Source organism: Ranitomeya variabilis, chromosome 5, assembly GCF_051348905.1.
Source record: "Ranitomeya variabilis isolate aRanVar5 chromosome 5, aRanVar5.hap1, whole genome shotgun sequence".
Classification (NCBI taxonomy): Eukaryota; Metazoa; Chordata; class Amphibia; order Anura; family Dendrobatidae; genus Ranitomeya; species Ranitomeya variabilis.
In genome coordinates, this window is record NC_135236.1 from 127,620,326 (window position 1) to 127,640,898 (window position 20,573).

At 41.5% G+C, this 20,573-nt stretch overlaps 1 protein-coding gene across 1 annotated transcript in view; it reads left to right on the plus strand.

Annotated features, from left to right (window-relative positions):
- LCTL (lactase like) overlaps positions 1-20,573 on the plus strand; it is a 65,960-nt gene that overhangs the window by 40,625 nt on the left and 4,762 nt on the right. Inside the window, exons 9-14 of the mRNA XM_077263262.1 lie at positions 4,581-4,635; positions 6,358-6,519; positions 6,647-6,921; positions 7,537-7,663; positions 11,536-11,735; positions 16,204-16,267. Of these exons, the coding sequence (XP_077119377.1) occupies positions 4,581-4,635; positions 6,358-6,519; positions 6,647-6,921; positions 7,537-7,663; positions 11,536-11,735; positions 16,204-16,267 (883 nt within the window). The remainder of the gene's footprint in view (positions 1-4,580; positions 4,636-6,357; positions 6,520-6,646; positions 6,922-7,536; positions 7,664-11,535; positions 11,736-16,203; positions 16,268-20,573) is intronic.

The window sequence follows — 20,573 nt, forward strand, 5'->3', positions numbered from 1 at the left end:
TGATTTTGGACTTAGAAGTTGCTTTTTTATGTGAGGATGTCTCCCCCCTTGCTGAAGCTATGATGGATTAGGCTTATAGTTTCATGTTGGTGTGAATGTGGATGCAGGCAGCTCTGACCGGTGCTGAAGCTGTACATTATCAATACATGGTGATATCAAAGTTCATGTAAAACCTTAAGGGTTACAATATTGTTGACTGTGAAATGAGGTAACGGAGGATCTGTCAGTGAGCTCGTTCTGATATCATGCCTCCCCCCTCTGCACCCAGGGCTGAGCTGTCTGCTACCTGATGTGTCTAGGGCTGCCCACTGTAGGGGGGGGCTTTCACCTTCTTTCCCCGATATCACAACTGGCAATGGCTGGACTGTGCCAGGGGCATAGAGGGAAACCTTGTGCTGTAAGCACCATATTGTTTGAATTGGGCGTTGGCCCAGCCGGCAACAAGGAGGAAAAAAGAGGAAGAAGAAGAGGGAGGGGTTGAGGAGTGAGACAAAGGAATAGTAGGAGGGGAGAGAGAATGTGGAGAGAGAGGGAGGAGAAGAGAGGAGAGAGAAGGAGGGGAGTGAGAGGGTGAGGAGAAGAGGGAGGAGAGAGAGAGAGGAGAAAGGTGTGGTGGGGGAGTGGAGAAGGAGGGAGGAGAAGATGGAGGGTATGGAGGAGAGAGATAGAGAGGGGAAGAGAGAGAGAGAGAGAGAGAATGTGGAGAGAGAGGAGAGGAGAAGAGAGAGAAGAGAAAAAAATGTGGAGGAAGAGGAGAGGAAAGGAGAGAGAGAATACGGAGAGAAAAGACTGACAGAGAAAAAAAAGAGGATAGATGAGAACAACAAGAATAATAGAGAGGAGCAATTATGCCTTCTCCCTGTAGGGAGAGACGGGGTGCGCCACATACTGTGCAAAAAAATAACTACCTATACCATGGATTCTGCTAAAAGCAGACTGCGCAGATTCTCCCGTCTCATACCCACAAAAATCACTTCCTGGTTTGCTCACATAACTTTCTGTACCACCTAAACGATGTAAGCTCTGCTGCCACTTCATACCATGTATTAGTATTCAGCAATCTAACATCAGCTACTGTAACTTCCCTTATTTTCCTTTCTACGTCATGCCACTCTGCAGCTTGAAGTCTGCCATTCTAATGAATTTCACATACTTTATACCTTCTAAAATCTTCACATACTTAACACCTTCGTGTTCTGTCACTATCTACTGACTTTCCTGTTTCCCCACCTTCATTATTCCCCATGGCAGAAGCAAAAAAATGAAAATGAAAAACACACAAAAATGAAAAAAGAAAACAGTACTAAAAAAAACTTCTAAAAATGAGTATATAAAACTCTAAGAAAAACCCAAAACGATAAGAAAAACCGTCAAAAACTTAGTTCACAACCAAAAACTCAAAACTTTGATACAAGAGGAAAAAAAACTTTTTTCAAAAATAAATAAATAAAAAATAAAAAGGTAAAGAGATTGAAGATTGAGGAAAACTTAATTAAAAAAACTTTAAAATGCCGCAAAAAGAAAAAGACCCTTTAAGAGAGTAAAAAAAATTAAAAATTAAAACGGCTCTTCTCTTTTATTTTTCTTTAGAATCTCTGCGCTCAAATGCAGTCAGAGACACACTTCCTCTTAGATATCACGTATGCCATTGCAATAATATCAAATGTCACTAAAATCACGTTTCTGAAAACACTTATGTCACATCAAAAATGATAGATACAACTTAAATTTCACTTCTTCACACAAAAAAAACTACACATAGCCAGCATTGCAGCTGAAAAACAGTCAGAAAAAAACAGATGTGACAGTTTGATTTACAATGCATATCTCCGCTTCAGCTGAAAAAAGAGGAAGTTCATGAGAGAAGGAAAAAAAAACCAAAACTTTCTTTTCACTATTTCATGCTTCTTAAAGAAGCAACACTTGACAGACAGAAACAGATAGACAATCCGAGAGACGCCCTTTTAAATTCTGTGACACATGCAGGTTGCGCTGGGAACAGACTACTGCCAATCGCACTGGACGCACCTGCGCCCGGGCCACCTGAGTGCTTGAGAAGCACAAGCGGGAAATCTACCACCCCGGTCCGGACGTCCTGACTGGATCGCCGGCACTACGGGAATCTGCAGTAGCCCTCTTAAGTTATCACTACCCGTGCCTGGAACATGGGACTACCTGCCCCGGAACTCTGCGTGTTCCTCCTATGCACGGGAATCCTGCAATAACTTATCGAGCGATTTGACCTCCTGCCGTCTGTTTCCCAGCAACCACAAACAAAAGTCACTTTTTCCTTCTTCTCTCGGATTTTACACAAACACATACACGGTCCACAGCAGACACCTCCCAGGGTGGATTCGTGGCTACGGATTTTTTACACTACCTGGGAATTGATGACCACATCTGACCGGCAAGAGGCATAGACAAGGACTGGGCACAGGGGACTTTCAGGTAAGATGATAACATTTTCTTACCTTACTTATGGAGCAGCGCAGTCTCCTGCCCCTGTGCCAAAGCCACTGCTATAACTTCCGTATCTCCGGTTAGAAGGATCCAGTGCGTTTCATCCATGCCGTTGGGCGCCATTTGTTATGGAAATATTAGGGTTGGATAAATATATCCCTGTGTGTGCTGTGGCCGCTCCCAATTAGACTGAGTATTTTGAGCGCTCATCAAGAATGGACTGTACACAACTGTGACAGAACAACATTCCATCAATACTGATACTTTATTGTACATACATAATTTTATATTTTCACATAGAAAGGAGTGGTTAGGGGTTGTCAGGGGTGGTTAGTTAATTACCATATTGTCTAGCTCCTCTGTCATTGGTTATCTAAACATATATGGAATATTGTGATTAATGCTCATATGACTGCAGATTAAGGAACTAAAATGTACCTCTGTATGTAGGACAAAGATGAGACACTTGATCAGCAGTTACCAAACATCTGACTCTGTTCTGCTTTTAGGGGTGGAAAACCCCATATGATCTGTCTGGGTTATATCAGTTTGTCAGCCATTTTAAACCATTTATTATAATGTATATACTAGATGTGAGCATATAAGTATATATTTGATTATAGAGGAGTATACATGCAAGTGAGATCTACATGATATATATATTTCTATCACACTTCCACAAGTTTTCAATTGGGTTAAGGTCAGGAGACTGACTAGGCCACTGCAACACCTTGATTTTTTGCCTCTTGAACCAGGCCTTGGTTTTCTTGGCTGTGTGCTTTGGGTCGTTGTCTTGTTGGAAGATGAAATGACGACTCATCTTAAGATCCTTGATGGAGGAGCGGAGGTTCTTGGCCAAAATCTCCAGGTAGGCCGTGCTATCCATCTTCCCATGGATGCGGACCAGATGGCCAGGCCCCTTGGCTGAGAAACAGCCCCACAGCATGATGCTGCCACCACCATGCTTGACTGTAGGGATGGTATTCTTGGGGTCGTATGCAGTGCCATCCAGTCTCCAAACGTCATGTGTGTGGTTGGCACCAAAGATCTCGATCTTGGTCTCATCAGACCAGAGAACCTTGAACCAGTCAGTCTCAGAGTCCTCCAAGTGATCATGAGCAAACTGTAGACGAGCCTTGACATGACGCTTTGAAAGTAAAGGTACCTTACGGGCTCGTCTGGAACGGAGACCATTGCGGTGGAGTATGTTACTTATGGTATTGACTGAAACCAATGTCCCCACTACCATGAGATCTTCCCGGAGCTCCTTCCTTGTTGTCCTTGGGTTAGCCTTGACTCTTCGGACAAGCCTGGCCTCAGCACGGGAGGAAACTTTCAAAGGCTGTCCAGGCCGTGGAAGGCTAACAGTAGTTCCATAAGCCTTCCACTTCCGGATGATGCTCCCAACAGGGGAGACAGGTAGGCCCAACTCCTTGGAAAGGGTTTTGTACCCCTTGCCAGCCTTGTGACCCTCCACGATCTTGTCTCTGATGGCCTTGGAATGCTCCTTTGTCTTTCCCATGTTGACCATGTTTGAGTGCTGTTCACCAGTTTGGGGAGGGTCTTAAATAGTCAGAAAAGGCTGGAAAAAGAGATAATTAATCCAAACATGTGAAGCTCATTGTTCTTTGTGCCTGAACTACTTCTTAATACTTTAGGGGAACCAAACAGAATTCTGGTGGGTTGAGGGGTTGAATAATAAATTACCCTCTGAAAAAACTTTTCCCAATTTAAAAAAAAAAATAAACAAAGAAATAACATTCTTTTTTGCTGCAGTGCATTTCACACCTCCAGGCTGATCTACAGTCCAAATGTCACAATGCCAAGTTAATTCCAAATGTGTAAACCTGCTAAATCTGCAGGGGGTTGAATACTACTTGTAGGCACTGATATATATATATATATATCTCATGTTAGCTGAAATCATTGTATCTGTCACCACCTTATGCAGCTTTCATAGAAGGCAGAATAATGGTGGTGACAGATTGCTTTTAATTACACAAAAGTCATATGGAAGACATTCATATACATTTAAATACTGTATACAATGAAAATAATTTAAGATCAAAATTATAGACTATGCCTTGGGCCTGTTTTAACCACATCTTTATATATTGCAGGCACATGCTAGAGTTTGGCACAGTTATGACAAACATTGGCGCAGCAAGCAGAAAGGTATGAACCATTTACGTTACTCTAAAAATTAACTGGTCTGTTCTCACTAAATTACATAATATCCAAAGACACTCAAAAGACATACTGATAGGGAATGTAGATTATGAGCCCCAACGGGGACAGTGCCAATAATGTCTGTAAAACGCTGTGGGATTAATGGCGCTATATAAGTGAGTAAAATCAATCAATATTTTGGTTAATAGAGCAGTAAGAGATGGTGTAAGGCATAGATAATTTTTTATTAGGGACGCCCTACTTTGACAACCACATTGAAAAACTGGGGATTAAGCAGCATATCACTAGTAAGCAAACTTTCAAATCTTTGTTCCCCGATTCTTGGCTTGCCTTAATGAACTTTTATTTATAGTTATTGGTGATTATTGGAGGCACAAGTACTCAATTCCTTAAAGCAAACGTGTCAGCAGGATTTTGCTAAGTAAACTGCAGACAGTCAGGTTGGGGCTGTTACACTGATTAAAATGATACCTTGGGTGAAGAAATCCATCTTGTGGTTCTTGTGTAATCAGTGTTAGACGTTTTCAGTTAATGATATGCCCGTGCTCCAGGGCAGGACTGTAAGCAGAGTCTTATCTTCCTGCTCTAAGCCAGAGAAACCAAGGAAAGACTTGTCCACAGGCCGCCCCGAAAAACAAACAGTCTGTCTCTATTATGAGGAACATGTTTGCGGCTGCAACACTCAGACCCCAAAAAGACGACTGAAGTATTTCTCCCATAAAATTATTGCAATTACACGTTTCGTTATACACATGTTTATTTCACTTGTGTGTATTGGAACAACACAAAAAATAAAAAAAGGAAATTGGAAATCATTTCACACAAAACCCCCAAAGTGGGCCAGACAAAATTGTTGGCATCTTTCCAAAATTGTGGGTAGACAACTGTTTCAAGCATGTGATGCGTGTTCAAAACTCATCTGTGGCAAGTAACAGGTGGGGCAATATGAAAATCACATATGAAACCAGATAAAAAAGAGGAGAAATTTAATCAATCTTTGCATTGTGTGGCTCTATAATTAAGAGTTAAGATGTGCAGTAGTCAGGTGATTAATAAACGGGACATCATCCCACCGGATGTAATAATGTCCTGTCAATTAGACACCTGACCGCAGCAACTGACCAGCAGTCATCCCTTTCAGTGTTGACGGAGATCACCAAGGCAGCTAGGATGCAGACTTGGGTGCTTACTAGCATTTATTTTTTTTTAACGATCCGTTGATCTGGCAACTTTTGAAAATCCCTAATAAAATTACGTGCATACTTAAATTATTATTTCCACCGTGAGCAATTTATCACCTATCCACATGATATTCCATATTTCCTGATCGATGTGGATCCCACCTCTGATCTCAAAGTAGCTTATGTGGTCAGTTACGTCACAGAGGTTACCTGGCTTGTGAGGCAGGTGTCAAAGGCATGTGCGCACCCTCCAACCATGCTAGATCCTGCACGAAATTCCTGGATTTGGGTGCTGTCCCAGGAGGTTGGCACCATGTTACAATTACATGTAGTCATGGCAGAAATTGTTCCAGAAAAGGGAAGTATTTCTCTCAGAAAATTATTGCAATTACACATGTTTTGTTAAACTGAATATACAGTATGTAATATATAAAATGTAGAAAAATGCAGACCGTATTGCCCCCCAAAAACAGTCCATTGTATTCACTGCGTTGCATTTATTCTGTTTGCGTTCCCTCATCTACAGGAATGATAGGGATCTCGCTGACTACAGAGTGGGGAGAGCCAGTAGATATCTCCAACCAGAAGGACATTGAAGCTGCAGAAAGATTTGTACAATTTAATTTTGGATGGTTTGCCAATCCTCTCTACAATGGAGACTACCCACAGATCATGAAAGAATATATAGGCAAGTGAGCCCATCAGTGCGGGCCATTAGACTGACAAAGTCCTATTGTTCTGTTGGTTCAAGTAGGAAACTGTTTATCAAGTATAAGCATTCCCACTGCCATGTATGATAAATCTCCTACTTTCAGGACAGAAGAGCATACAGCAGGGTCTGGGGATGTCAAGACTTCCTATATTAACCTCTCAAGAGAAGGCCTATATTAAAGGTACAAGTGACTTTCTTGGGGTAGGTCACTTCACCACCAGATATATCACAAGCAGAAACTTCCCATCCACACAGGGGCCAAGTTACTTCACAGACAGAGATCTGACAGAGTTGGTGGACCCCAAGTGGCCTGAGCCAGAGTCAAAGTGGCTGTATTCTGTCCCATGGGGTTTCCGCAGACTGCTAAATTTTGTTAAGGTAATTTATATGTTATTTCTTGACATCTCTAATTCAGTAAACATAATCCGTATTTTCAGCAATTTTTACGTAAAGGTCTATTTAAGAAAAAAAAAAAAAAAAAACGGGATTTTTTCCCCCTGCGGGCTACCTACTTTTTTTTTTTAAAAAAGAAAATTAAATTCCTATAGGAATTTGGCATTTATTTCTGCTTATGGAAGCTCAAAATGTAAAATTATGTAAAAAAAAATTAATGTTTTTAGCGTAGCCTAAGACCAAATTACAGACCCATACAAGTCTTGCAGAGTCCTGAAACAACCAACAAGGTCATTCTATATGCTTATAACATATGAAGGATATAAAATTGTGCCAGATGATGTAAATATTCTTGCCTCAAACCATTGCTTATAAGATTGAATATCCTGCAGTAGGCAAGAGGCAGCACATGTAGTGCCCATGGCTCCACAGTACATACTGTAGGCACTTGGGAGATTGAATATGGCTCTATTGCTGCATATGGCCTCAAAGGGATTTTTTATCTGTTTCTCACCTCTATTTGTTCAGTTTTCCATCATATTTGTTAATCTAGCACATTGCATTCAATGGATAAATTTTATTGCAATATTTTTCTGTCAGACTCAATATGGAAACCCACTGGTGCTAGTAACAGAGAATGGAGTGTCAGAGAAAATGCAGTGTACCCAGCTATGTGATGAATGGAGAATACAGTACCTCAAAGGTTACATCAATGAGATGCTGAAAGGTGAGACAGCCATAGATGGAAAGTGGAAATTTATTGTTCTACTAGCTGTACTACCCGGCTTCGCCCGGGTTAATAACTGCTGTTAGCAAAATAGAATGTGTTAACAAAAATTTATTCTGCACACAAAAACCACAAAACAAATATATAGAAATGTAATTATTAAAAGGCAAAAACTAAGCTAATAGAAGCATTTCACAACATATATTTCATCTTGTTTTCATGTCTGCAAGCCTCGCTTCCCTCTCCTCAGAAAGTTCATTGGCCCTTGAGGAAGCAGCTCTTGTTCTCTTGTCTGCAAGCCTCACTTCCCTCTGCTCAGAAAGTTCTTTGGCTCTTGAGGAAGCAGCTGCTGTTCTCATGTGTGTCAGCCTTGTTTCTTGGTCTTCACATTTTTCATTGGCCATTAATGCAGCTTTTCTTTTCGCATCAGCTGACATTCGTGCCATGGAATTCCTTTTCTTATGAGGCATTATTGTGGTAAAAATAGTCTGTAGCTGGCAGTTTCTATATCCTCTCACATAGAGGTAATATGACTGACATCAGCCTTTCCACCAACACACCCTAACTGATATGCTATTACCTCACACAAGCTTTATTGTACCGAGAATGTCCTATGTTGCCTATATTAACCAATCAGAGCTCAGATTAATTAACTGTAGCAAAATAGAAGCTGAGCTGTGATTGGTTGCTATTGGCAGCCTGATAAATCCCCAGCCAACAGGAGGCCCTCCCCCCTGGCAGTATATATTAGCTCACAAATACACATAATAGACAGGTCATGTGACTGACAGCTGCCGTATTTCCTATATGGTACATTTGTTGCTCTTGTAGTTTGTCTGCTTATTAATCAGTTCTATTTTTGAAGGATAATACCAGACTTGTGTGTTTTAGGGCGAGTTTCATGTGTCACGTTGTGTGTGCTGATTTGCGTGTGGCGACATGCATGTAGCGACTTTTGTGAGATGAGTTTTGTGTGGCGACTTTTTGTGTGTCGAGTTGCATGTGACAGGTTAGTGTAGCAAGTTGTGTGCAGCAAGTTTTGCACATGGCGAGTTTTGCGCGTGGTGAGTTTTATGTGTGGTGCGTTTTGAGTATGTGCAACTTTTGTGCATGTGGCAATTTTTCCGCGTGTGCAAGTTTTGCGTGTGGCGAGTTTTCCATGAGGTGAGTTTTGCACGTGTGGCGAGTTTTGCGTGAGCCTAGTTTTGCATGTGGCGAATTTTGCGTGTGGTGAGTTTTGACTGGCGACTTTTGTGTTTCGACTTTTATGTGGCGAGGTTGGTGTATGTGTGGTGAAATGTGTGCTGAGGGTGGTATATATGTTCAAGCACGTGGTAGTGTGTGGCGCATTTTGTGTGTGTGTTTATATCCCCGTGTGTGGTGAGTATCCCATGTCGGGGCCCCACCTTAGTAACTGTACAGTATATACTCTTTGGCGCCATCGCTCTCATTCTTTAAGTTCCCCTTGTTCACATCTGGCAATTGTCAATTTGCCTCCAACACTTTTCCTTTCACTTTTCCCCATTATGTAGTTAGGGGCAAAAATGTTACGTGAATTGGAACGCGAGGGGTTAAACTTTCGCCTCACAACATAACCTATGACGCTCTCGGGGTCCAGACGTGTGACTGTGCAAAATTTTGTGGCTGTAGCTGCGACGGTGCAGATGCCAATCCCGGACATACATACATACTTTTTCTATTTAATCGTATAAACATATATTTAAACATCATATAAGAATAAATAAACGATAAACAGTGATTGACATTCAGCTTTATATATTAGATATGCTGCATCGGACTGGGGTGCCAAGGACCCATCAGTAATAAACTGGGCTTTTGGGGGCCCCACTTTTCAGCTACATGCAAATATGACATTATCCTCAATCATAAATGTATATACAGTGGGGAAAAAAAGTATTTAGTCAGCCACCAATTGTGCAAGTTCTCCCACTTAAAAAGATGAGAGAGGCCTGTGATTGACATCATAGGTAGACCACAACTATGAGAGTCAAAATGAGAAAACCAATCCAGAAGATCACCTTGTCTGATTTGGCAACATTTATTTTGCAAATTATGGTATAAACTAAGTATTTGGTCACCTAAAAACCATGCAAGATTTCTGGCTCTCACAGACCTGTAACTTCTTCTTTAAAAGGCTCCTCTGTCCTCCACTCATTACCTGTAATAATGTCACCATTTTGAACTTATCAGTATAAAAGACACCTGCCCGCTACCTCAGTCACACTCCAAACTCCACTATGGTGAATAGTGATGAGCGAGTATACTCGTTGCTCGGGTGATCTCTGAGTATTTGTTAGTGTTTGGAGATTTAGTTTTTGTTGACACAGCTGAATGATTTACAGCTACTAGCCAGCCTAAGTACATGTGGGGGTTGCCTGGTTGCTAGGGAATCCCCACATGTATTCAAGCTGGGCAGTAGCTGTAAACCATTCAGCTGCCACGATGAAAACGAAATCTCCGAGCAGTCAAATACTCGGAGACCACCCGAGCGTGCTCGGGAAAACCCGAGCAACGAGTACACTCGCTCATCACTAATGGTGAAGACTAAAGACCTGTCGAACGACACCAGAAACAAAATTGTAGCCCTGCACCAGGCTGGGAAGACTGAATCTGCAATAGGCAAGCTGCTTGGTGTGATTAAATCAACTGTGGGAGCAATAATAAGAAAACGGAAGACATGCAAGACCACTGCTAATTTCCCTCGATCTGGAGCTCCATGCAAGATCTCACCCCGTGGGGTCTAAATGATCACAAGAACGGTGAGCAAAAATCCCAGAACCATACGGGGGCACCTAGTGAATGACCTGCATAGAGCTGGGACCATTGTAACAAAGGCTACCATCAGTAACACACTACGTCACCAGGGACTCAGATCCTGCAGTGCCAGACATGTCCCCCCCATTAATCCAGTACATGTCCAGGCCAGTCAGAAGTTTGCTAGAGAGCATTTGGATTATCCACAAGTGTATTGGGGGAATATCATATTGTCTGATGAAACCAAAGTAGAAATGTTTGGTAGAAACAAAACTCGTCGTATTTGGAGGAGACAGAATGCTGAGTTGCATCCAAAGAACACCATACGTACTGTGAATCATGCTTTGGGGCTGTTCTCTGCAAACGGACCAGGACGACTGTTCCGTGTACATGAAAGAATGAATGGGGCCATGTATCGTGAGATTTTGAGTGCAAACCTCCTTCCATCAGCAAGGGCATTGAAGATGAAACTTGGATGGGTCTTTCAGCATAATGATTAGTGATGAGCGAGTATACTCGTTGCTCGCATGCTCAGGGGGTCTCCTAGTATTGCCAAATCAGACAAGATGATTTTCTAGATTTGTTTTCTCATTTTGACTCTCATAGTTGTGGTCTACCTATGATGTCAATTACAGGCCTCTCATCTTTTTAAGTGGGAGAACTTGCACAATTGGTGGCTGACTAAATACTTTTTCCCCCACTGTAACAATGAACAAAATAGATTGTTAAATTAATAAGATGCTGCCTTTGTCTGTACATAGAGATTCAAGTATATAGTGCCAAGTACTGCTCATATATGAGGGGGGTGGCCCACCAGAGGATTCTCCTGTGGGCCAGTCCAAGCCAGTCTATATGTCTCCCAATTTTAGCATTGAAACTATATATTGTTCCTTATGACAATGTAGAATATGCAAAACATATAATGCAGCATTTATCATGAACACCACAAAAAAAAACCCATGCCATATGCATGATGCCCAGGGACATAAGAGACAAATACTGCAGCTAGTACCGTGCAAGAGTCTATAATGTTACACAGTGAAAATGAAATTAAAAGTCAAACTTTGTGTAGTGAAAGTTGTGTCTCTTTGTGGCAGCTATAAATGATGGCGTTCACATCCAAGGATACACAGCTTGGTCGCTGCTCGATAAATTTGAGTGGGATGAAGGCTTCTCAGAAAGATTTGGACTCTACTATGTTGAATTTAAGAGCAAAAACAAACCACGTTATCCAAAGGCATCTGTACAATTCTACAAAAAGATCATTCGAGCCAATGGATTTCCTAATTTCAGAGAGGTAAGCGTTTCTCCACTGCTCTAAAATAAAAATGTAATCTGACCCATCACACACAGGTAAAGAGGTTGTCTCAAGTTCTTAACCCCTTCATGACCCAGGGTATTTTCGTTTTTTCGGTCCCCTCCTTCCCAAAGCTATAACTTTTTTTAATTTTTCCATCAATGTGGCCATGTGAGGGCTTATTTTTTACGAGACAAGTTGTACTTTCGAACGACATCATTGGTTTCAGCATGTCTTGTACTAGAAAACAGGAAAAAAATTCCAAGTGCGGTGAAATTGCAAAAAAAAGTGCAGTCCCACACTTTTTTTGTTTGGCTTTTTTGCTAGGATCCCTAAATGCTAAAACTGACCTGCCATTTTGATTCTCCAGGTCATTATGAGTTCATAGACACCAAACATGTATAGGTTCTTTTTTATCTAAGTGGTAAAAGAAATTCCAAACTTAGCTTAAAAAAAAAAAAATTGCGCAGTTTTCCGATACCCGTAGCGTCTCCATTTTCCATGATCTTGGGTTGGATGAGGGCTTATTTTTTGCGTGCCGAGCTGACGGTTTTAATTATACCATTTTGGTGCAGATACGTCATTTTGATCCCCATTATTGCATTTTAATGCAATGTCACGGCAACAAAAAAACGTAAATCTGGCGTTTCGATTTTTTTTCTCACTATGCTGTTTAGCGATCAGGTTAATCTTTTTTTTATTGATAGATTGGGCGATTCTGAATGTGGTGATACCAAATATGTGTATGTTTGATTTTTTTTTTTAAATGGTTTTATTTTGAATGGGGAGAAAGGGGGGTGATTTGAACTTATATATTTTTTATTTTTTTCATATTTTTAAAAACTTTTTTTTCTTTTACTTTTGCCATGCTTCAATAGCCTTGGGGTGAGGAGATATCACTAGCAGTTAGGATTGGAATAGAGTTTGTGAGAGCATCTCTTGTGTTATATGGAGGGAGCAGATAGTTTTGAGCATTTTAAAGCAAACCTGTCACCAGGTTTGACCGATATGAGATAAGACCACCAACTTTCAGGCCTGATATACAGCATTCTATAATGTTGTGTATCTGCTCACACACTTACCTGCAAGACAAAAAAATAACCCTTTTATTATACTCACCTGTGGAGCAATCTGGTCGAGAGGTGTCACTAGTCATGGTCCGGCGCCTCCCTTTTTCTTGCGATGCCGTCCTCCTTGTTACTTCGTGTGGATGACGCGTCCCTGTCATCCACAGTGTGTCCCCAGCATTGCATACCTACGCAGGTGTACTTCTCTGCCCTGACGAGCAAAGTACTGCAGTGTGGAAAAGTACAAAGAGCCATAAAACAGCTGACATCAACCCCAAACCTATTACCCCACTTACCAGAGCACCAGGGCAAGTGGGAAGGGCAAGTGGGAAGAGCAAGGCTAAGCGCCAGATTTGGTGCATCTTATGGATGTGCCATTTCTGGGGCAGCTGAGGGCTGATGTTGTTAGCCTAGGAGGGGGGCCAATATTCCTGGCCCCTTCCCAGGCTATTAATATCAACCCACAGCTGTCTGTTTAGCCTTTGCTGGTTAGAATTTATAGGGGGACCCTACTTTTTTTTATGGGGTCCCCTGTAAACTAACCAGTAAAGTTTAAAGTAAAGTTAATAGCCTGGGAACCTTTTGGGATATTAGCCTCCTTCTCAAATTAGTAACATCAGCCCCCAGCCGTGGGCTGGTACATGGCATACTGATGACACATGGATGTCATCCATGTGCGGGACGTTTTGCGTCCAGTGCTGCTGATAAAAAAAAGGACATGTCAGCGTTTTTTGCCCATGTACACAAGGTCCAGGAAAACACAAACAAAAAATATATGGCTTAAAAAGCCACAGCCAGCTCACCGATCAACGTAGGTGCTCGGAACTTCATCTCGGACCAGGACGAGTGGTAATCATAGCAAACAGAAGAAAGGTGTTCCAGCTCCGTAAAAATTTGACTCTTTATTAATCCATTAAAAATACTTATGGAAATATAAATCCTTGCATATATGCGAATGCCTAGGTATAAGACACATGCAACGCGTTTCGATCGTACCCGATCTTAATCAATGCATGGTTTGTTCAGGAATGCGGTAATTATTATCTAGTGGTCTTGGACCAATCCCATAAGCAATTGAAGTCACATGACTATTACCGCAGGTCCTGAACACAAGATTCTCACCGCCAATATACAAGTGACAGGTAAATACAATTAAAATAGAAGAACCTTACACAAACAATAATAATTTTAAAATACATACATATAATGCAATTGATGGCTAGCAGTAATGATACATAATTTCATTTTTTCTGTTAAGGCCAAAAGGATGTCTCGTTCGTAAGTTATACACCCAGAAAGCCCCTGAGTGGGAATACACTATTACATGCAAAAAGTAGCCATCCAAGACACACTTCAAAATCTATCCCAGTAGGTGAGTACACAAGACTGAAGAGAAATTGTAGTGGGGAAAAAGTAAGAAAGAAGGAATTTAGGGTACTTTCACATTTGCGTTTCCCTGATCTGCGGACGGCTGCGGACTTCCTCCGTGAAGCCCCGCCCTCGGCTGCACCTCCGCCGCTAGCTCTGCCTACTTCTGCATGCCGCCCGCATGCGGCCTGCGTACCTATCTTTAACATTAGGTACGCAGGTCGTGCGGCTGTATGCGGAGGCTGCCGCATGTGTCGTTTTGACGCTGCGGATAAAAAAAAAAATGCTACAGGCTGCGTCCTACGCTGGTCGCCGCAGCGTCAAAACGGCGCATGCGGCAGCCTCCGCATACAGCCGCACGACCTGCGTACCTAATGTTAAAGATAGGTACGCAGGCCGCATGCGGGCGGCATGCAGAAGTAGGCGGAGCAAGCGGCGGAGGTGCGGCCGAGGGCGGGGCTTCACGGAGGAAGTCCACAGCCGTCCGCAGATCAGAGAAACGCAAATGTGAAAGTACCCTTAATCATTTAAGGGTAAGATTGAGAGAAAGAGAGTACCCAAACTGGACCCTTGAGAGAGCGCAGAAAATAGTGGAGAGTAAATCAAGAGAGTCTCCTAATCACTGATATAGAAAATAAAAGAAGAAAAGAGAGAAGGAGAAAAAAAACATATGTTTGCTTTCAATTTAGCACTCAATTTAACGAAATTAAGAACATAATCTTGAATAGGTTACCCATCTTACGGGAGGATGACATGCTTTCAGAAATCTTGAAGGATGGGCTCAGTGTTGTGGCAAGGAGAGCACCAACTATTGGCAGCTCATTATCTCCTAGCTTTTTTTCATCTCAGTCGGTCTCCAAAACTTGGCTTGAATGTAGGGGCTTTTTTAAATGTGGTGTCACCGCTTGTAGTACATGTCGCAATGCGCTAATAAGAAGTACTTTTCAAGATAAAGAGAAAACTAAAACATATCATATCAAAGAATTTATTAATTGTCATACAACTAATGTAGTTTATAAGATTGATTGCACTATTTGCAATGTGTCCTATATAGGGTGCACCACGAGAAAGCTAAAAACAAGAATAGCGGAGCATTTAAGAGATTTAACTAACAATAATGTTATGAATAGAAATTTATCAGCTGTTGCCAAACATTTCCTTACGTGTCATATGGGAGACATATCTAAGATGACGATTCAGGGCATAGAAAAGGTTAATTTATCGCAGCGGGGGGGGGGAGACGTCATAAGACGACTTCTCACAAGGGAAGATTTCTGGGTGTATAACCTACGAACGAGACATCCTTTTGGCCTTAACAGAAAAAATGAAATTATGTATCATTACTGCTAGCCATCAACTGCATTATATGTATGTATTTTAGAATTATTATTGTTTGTGTATGGTTCTTCTATTTTAATTGTATTTACCTGTCACTTGTATATTGGCGGTGAGAATCTTGTGTTCAGGACCTGCGGTAATAGTCATGTGACTTCAATTGCTTATGGGATTGGTCCAAGACCACTAGATAAGAATTACCGCATTCCTGAACAAAGCATGCATTGATTAAGATCGGGCACGATCGAAACGCGTCGCATGTGTCTTACATCTAGGCATTCGCATATATGCAAGGATTTATATTTACATAAGGATTTTTAATGGATTAATAAAGAGTCAAATTTTTACGGAGCTGGAACGTCTTTCTTCTGTTTCCATGGAAACACACTAACATGTGCGAAGACCCATTCATTTGAATGGGTCTACGTGTTTAAGTGTCTTCAGAAGGTGTGAAAACTGTCACCACAAGTACTGGAGACATTGACTCATTTAGGAGGCCTAAATGTCATTTTTGTACACACTGGATGTATACATCAGGAGTATTCCCAGATATACATTTACAACATATTCACAAACCTCCATGAAGTCAGCTTATGCAAATATATCCTTTTGGTATAAGCCGAATAAGTATGTATATGTTAACATACTTTCCTTTATGCAGATAGATCACATATTAAGTTACTAAAATTTATCTTCAGGTGGAAAACTGGCATCGAATCTCTACAGAGACATGTTCTACTACCAACCAACTCCTAGCGGAAGGTAAATCGATATGAGCTGTGTATGCAAGTGTGCAGTGCCACTAATCTATAGTGTGAGGGGATAACTTAAAATAACGTGTCAAATTGGGGACCTTCTCTGTGCTATAGAAAATAGAAAAATGGCCATAGCACTCAGAGCAACAAGCTCAGCAAAGTAGGATTTTTATTCCTCCAGCACCATGATTTTACTTTTATGGACTTTGTCAAGCCGAGACAATAAAATGTTGAAATATTGCTTTTTCATGTAGATGAGGAATAAAAAAGTTCTACTTTTGCATTCCTGGTGAGCACTAGTATTTTCAGATTTCTCTTCTGCACTAGGTCTACTAAAACTAAAGGGGTCCCGAATGCCCCACTGGGCTGTTTACGGAACTATCATAGCAGTGAAGGCAGAAAGCCGCCTACATACTGTATCACAGCCATCGTGCACTGGTGCGGGCCCAGAGGTGCGACCCACATCCTATTAGACATTCATAGCAAATCCTCTAGTTATTTTTAAAGGGTTTCTCATGAGACATTTATGATATGTTTTCAAGTTCTGTAAAAATTGATGGTCTATTCGTATCTTAGGATAGGACTTCAATATCCGATTGAACATGCACCAAAAATTAGCTCACCGCTAACTTGCATAGACATCTGCCTGGACCCAGACTTCTCAACATCAAACTTAGAAATAGTTCAGCAATGCAAAGATGATTCTACGAGGCTGACCTGCATGTTTCAGCAGGTTATGCCTTATTCATAATGGAATAAATGTTGAGTCTTATGGGAGCATCTCTGCATTGATGGACTCTAAGTTTGGTATCAATATCAGGTTGGTATACGGTTAGACAGTTAGTACCTATATCGATTTCTGGGTGTTAAGAGGCAGGGATCTATGAGCTCAGTGGTTTCTTCATTGTTTAAATTGCTCTGTGCATTTAGTAGCAGGTGTTTAGGGTATTGCAACTTTGTCCCAACCACGCGAATAGCAGACAAAGGACACAATAATGAGAGAGAAGTGCTGGGATGATGAAAGTCAGACCGCTACCAATCCAAACATGCATAGGTATCAGGCTGAGTATTACCATAGATATTAGATTGACAACTGAACCCACCAAACTAGTTGACTCATCTCATGAGCATGGGTCTACAGACAGTGGTTTTTTTTCATGTCCGTTCAAAAACACGAGAAACCACTCAATACTTCGGTTTCCTGGTCCATAGTAAGACTTTGGGAAGAAGGGGATTTGGCTGTATGTGTGAGTATCTTATGCCTAATAAATGATGGAAAAGTCTAAAGAGGCAAAGAACAAAGCCTCGATGATGACATTTAAAATACTGTTTGACCTCTGTAGTGTATGAATTGTATATTACTAATATTAATCACATCCATTAGACTTCATGTTTTGTTCTTTATTAATATTGCAAATCAGACACTGGATTCAAATATATAAAAACATCCGAAAATATGAACATTGTATTTTACGTGGAAAATAATGTCAAGTGGAATTGGACAAACCATTGATACACATTTACATACATAACAATTCAGCTTTTCCAAACCACAAGATTCATTTCTGAGGGATGCTCTTCAAAATGTTGATATGAAGTTGGGGTAATTTATACATAAAATTGTGTTTGTGTCTGCTCGAAAATAATTTTGCAAGATAAATATTCCTTGATTGGGTGCTCACTGATCCTATTGTACCATTCCTTCTATGTGCAGTATGGAACAGTACTCCATATCCAGATGAGACAAACCCTTTCATAAGCCGCTACGTGCTCCTGTAGAAGATTAAAGGGAATCTGTCTGCAGGATTTCACACCCCAAACTATTTATGTCTGCATGTTGCTCTCTAAAGACAAGTCCAGCAATACCATTACATGGTCAAGTCTGTTCCTCTGTTACTGAGAAATCGGCCTAGTGCAGCCTCCCCTTGTCTTTTTTTAAATCAGATATTTTTATTGTGCAAAATAAAGACATCAGTATTCATACAAATAAACAGGGTACATTTGTGTTTTTGATTTAAAAGAAACCTCACTTTCCCCCCCCCTCCCCCCTCCCCTCTGAAGACCCAACTCCGCCCAAACATTACTCCTGAAAAGAGGAAAAAAGAAAAGAGATAACACATACATATTATAATATACGCAACTTTTTACCACAGTCTCTTAATTGTTCCCGTCCAGCCATGGCTGCCACAACTTTTGAAAGAAGCTCATTCTGTTCCTTTTATTATATATACTTTTTTCGAGCTGGATAATATGATTAGCCTGTGCAATAAACTCCCGTCTAGTAGGAGGTTCCTCCCTAATCCAATACCTTGCAATTACCTTTCTCGCAATGAACAGTAATCTAGCTATAGCCATTTTGGCAATTTCGTCGGTCAGGATTTCCTCCACATACCCAAGTACACAAACCACTGGATCCCTGGGAATCGAACACCCATAAATCACCCCAATTTGGTTCAGCACAACAACCCAGAACGCAAATAGTCTGGGACAAAGCCATAACATGTGTAGTATGCCCGCCTGAGACTGAGAACACCTAGGGCACCCAGAATCATCTTTCAATCCGGCTTTAAACAACATATCAGGTGTCCTATAGGCCCTATTTATCACATACAATTGTGACATTCTCCCAGGTTCACTCATTGATAACCTGGGTATGTATTCTAAGATAGATTCCCACCTATCATCTTCTATTTCCCCCAATTCGGCCTCCCATTTCCCTCTGGCCTTTATAGGGTAATCTAGTAGAAAGGTGTGTAGCAGATCTCCATATACTTCGGATATAGCCCCTTTTGTTCCATTATTATTTAATATAAAGTCCAACATTAGATCTTTCTGGATCACTATAGGCCCCCTCCTCTTCTGTGCCTGAAATGCGTGTTGAACCCATCTGTATTGGTATAGTTTTAATCCCGGGAACTGGAACTCTTGCTGTAGCATATCGAAAGGCTTAAGGCTCCCATTCTGCATCAACTGACTTATCAACCCAATGCCTTTTTCTCTCCACTCCCCCAATCCTTCCATATGATTGAATTCTTGAAAGGAAGGGTTATCCCAAATAGGTGAAAATTCTGTGAATCCCTCAACCTTTCTTATTCTTTTAAGCGTCTGCCATACCTTATGAATTAAATTTATAGTGTGAAGACGAGCCCCAAATTTCTTGAATAGTCCTGCTTCTAGGCCCTGACCCAAGGGCCACATGCCAATAATATACATCAAACTGTTATGACCCCGGCCTTCCTCAAGCTCTGTCCCCCATCCCCTAAGATGTTGGCTCTGCGCCGACAAAAAATACAACCAGGGATTAGGCAGGGCAAGTCCCCCTTCATCTTTAGGTCGCTGCAGTATCTCTTGCCTAATTCTCGGGCACCTCCCACCCCATACCAACTCTCCAAATATTGATTTAAGTTTACGAAATCTAGTCCGTGGGATCCAAACCGGAGAGTTATGTAAAATATACAAAACCTGTGGCATCACAACCATCTTCAGGAGATTTACTCTACCCACTACCGACAAATGCAGCTTATTCCACGCTGTAATTTTGGCACGTAATTTGGTTATTAATGGCTCAAGATTGAGCTCCTCAAATCTATTCAAAGGGAGAGACACCTGAACCCCTAGATATTTAAATTGTGAAACCACCCTTAATTTGGTACCCTCTTCCACCTCCCTAGTACAATCCACTCCTCTATCCACCTGTAAAACACTTGATTTGTCCCAATTGATAATCAACCCTGAAATTTGCCCAAATTCTTCAATTAATGTAATTACATTCCTCAAGGGTTCCCCAGGACCTTCAAGAAAAAGCAGAATGTCGTCAGCATACAGAGCAATTTTTTCCTCCATTGTCCCATACACAAACCCTTTTACCGACTGAGACCTTCTGATAGCCGCTGCCAGAGGCTCCACCGCCAGAGCAAACAGCAACGGGGACAACGGGCATCCCTGCCGCGTACCCCGAAACAACTGAAAACCATCTGACAGTGCGTTGTTCACCCTAATTGTAGCCACTGGAGAGGAGTACAGGAGCCTCACCCATGATACAAAAACCGGCCCAAACCCAAAGCGACTCAGAACCGACCACAGGTATTGCCATTCTATACTATCAAAGGCTTTATGCGCATCGAGGGAGACCACCACCCTCCCCCCAGCATTCTCCGCCGGTATCTGCATATTAAGAAATAACCTTCTCAAGTTAATGGCAGTGGATTTATTAGGCATAAAGCCCGATTGGTCCGAATGGACCACCTTTTCTATCACCCGGGTCAGTCTGTTCGCCAAGGCCTTAGCCAAAATCTTAACGTCTGTTGTTAGGA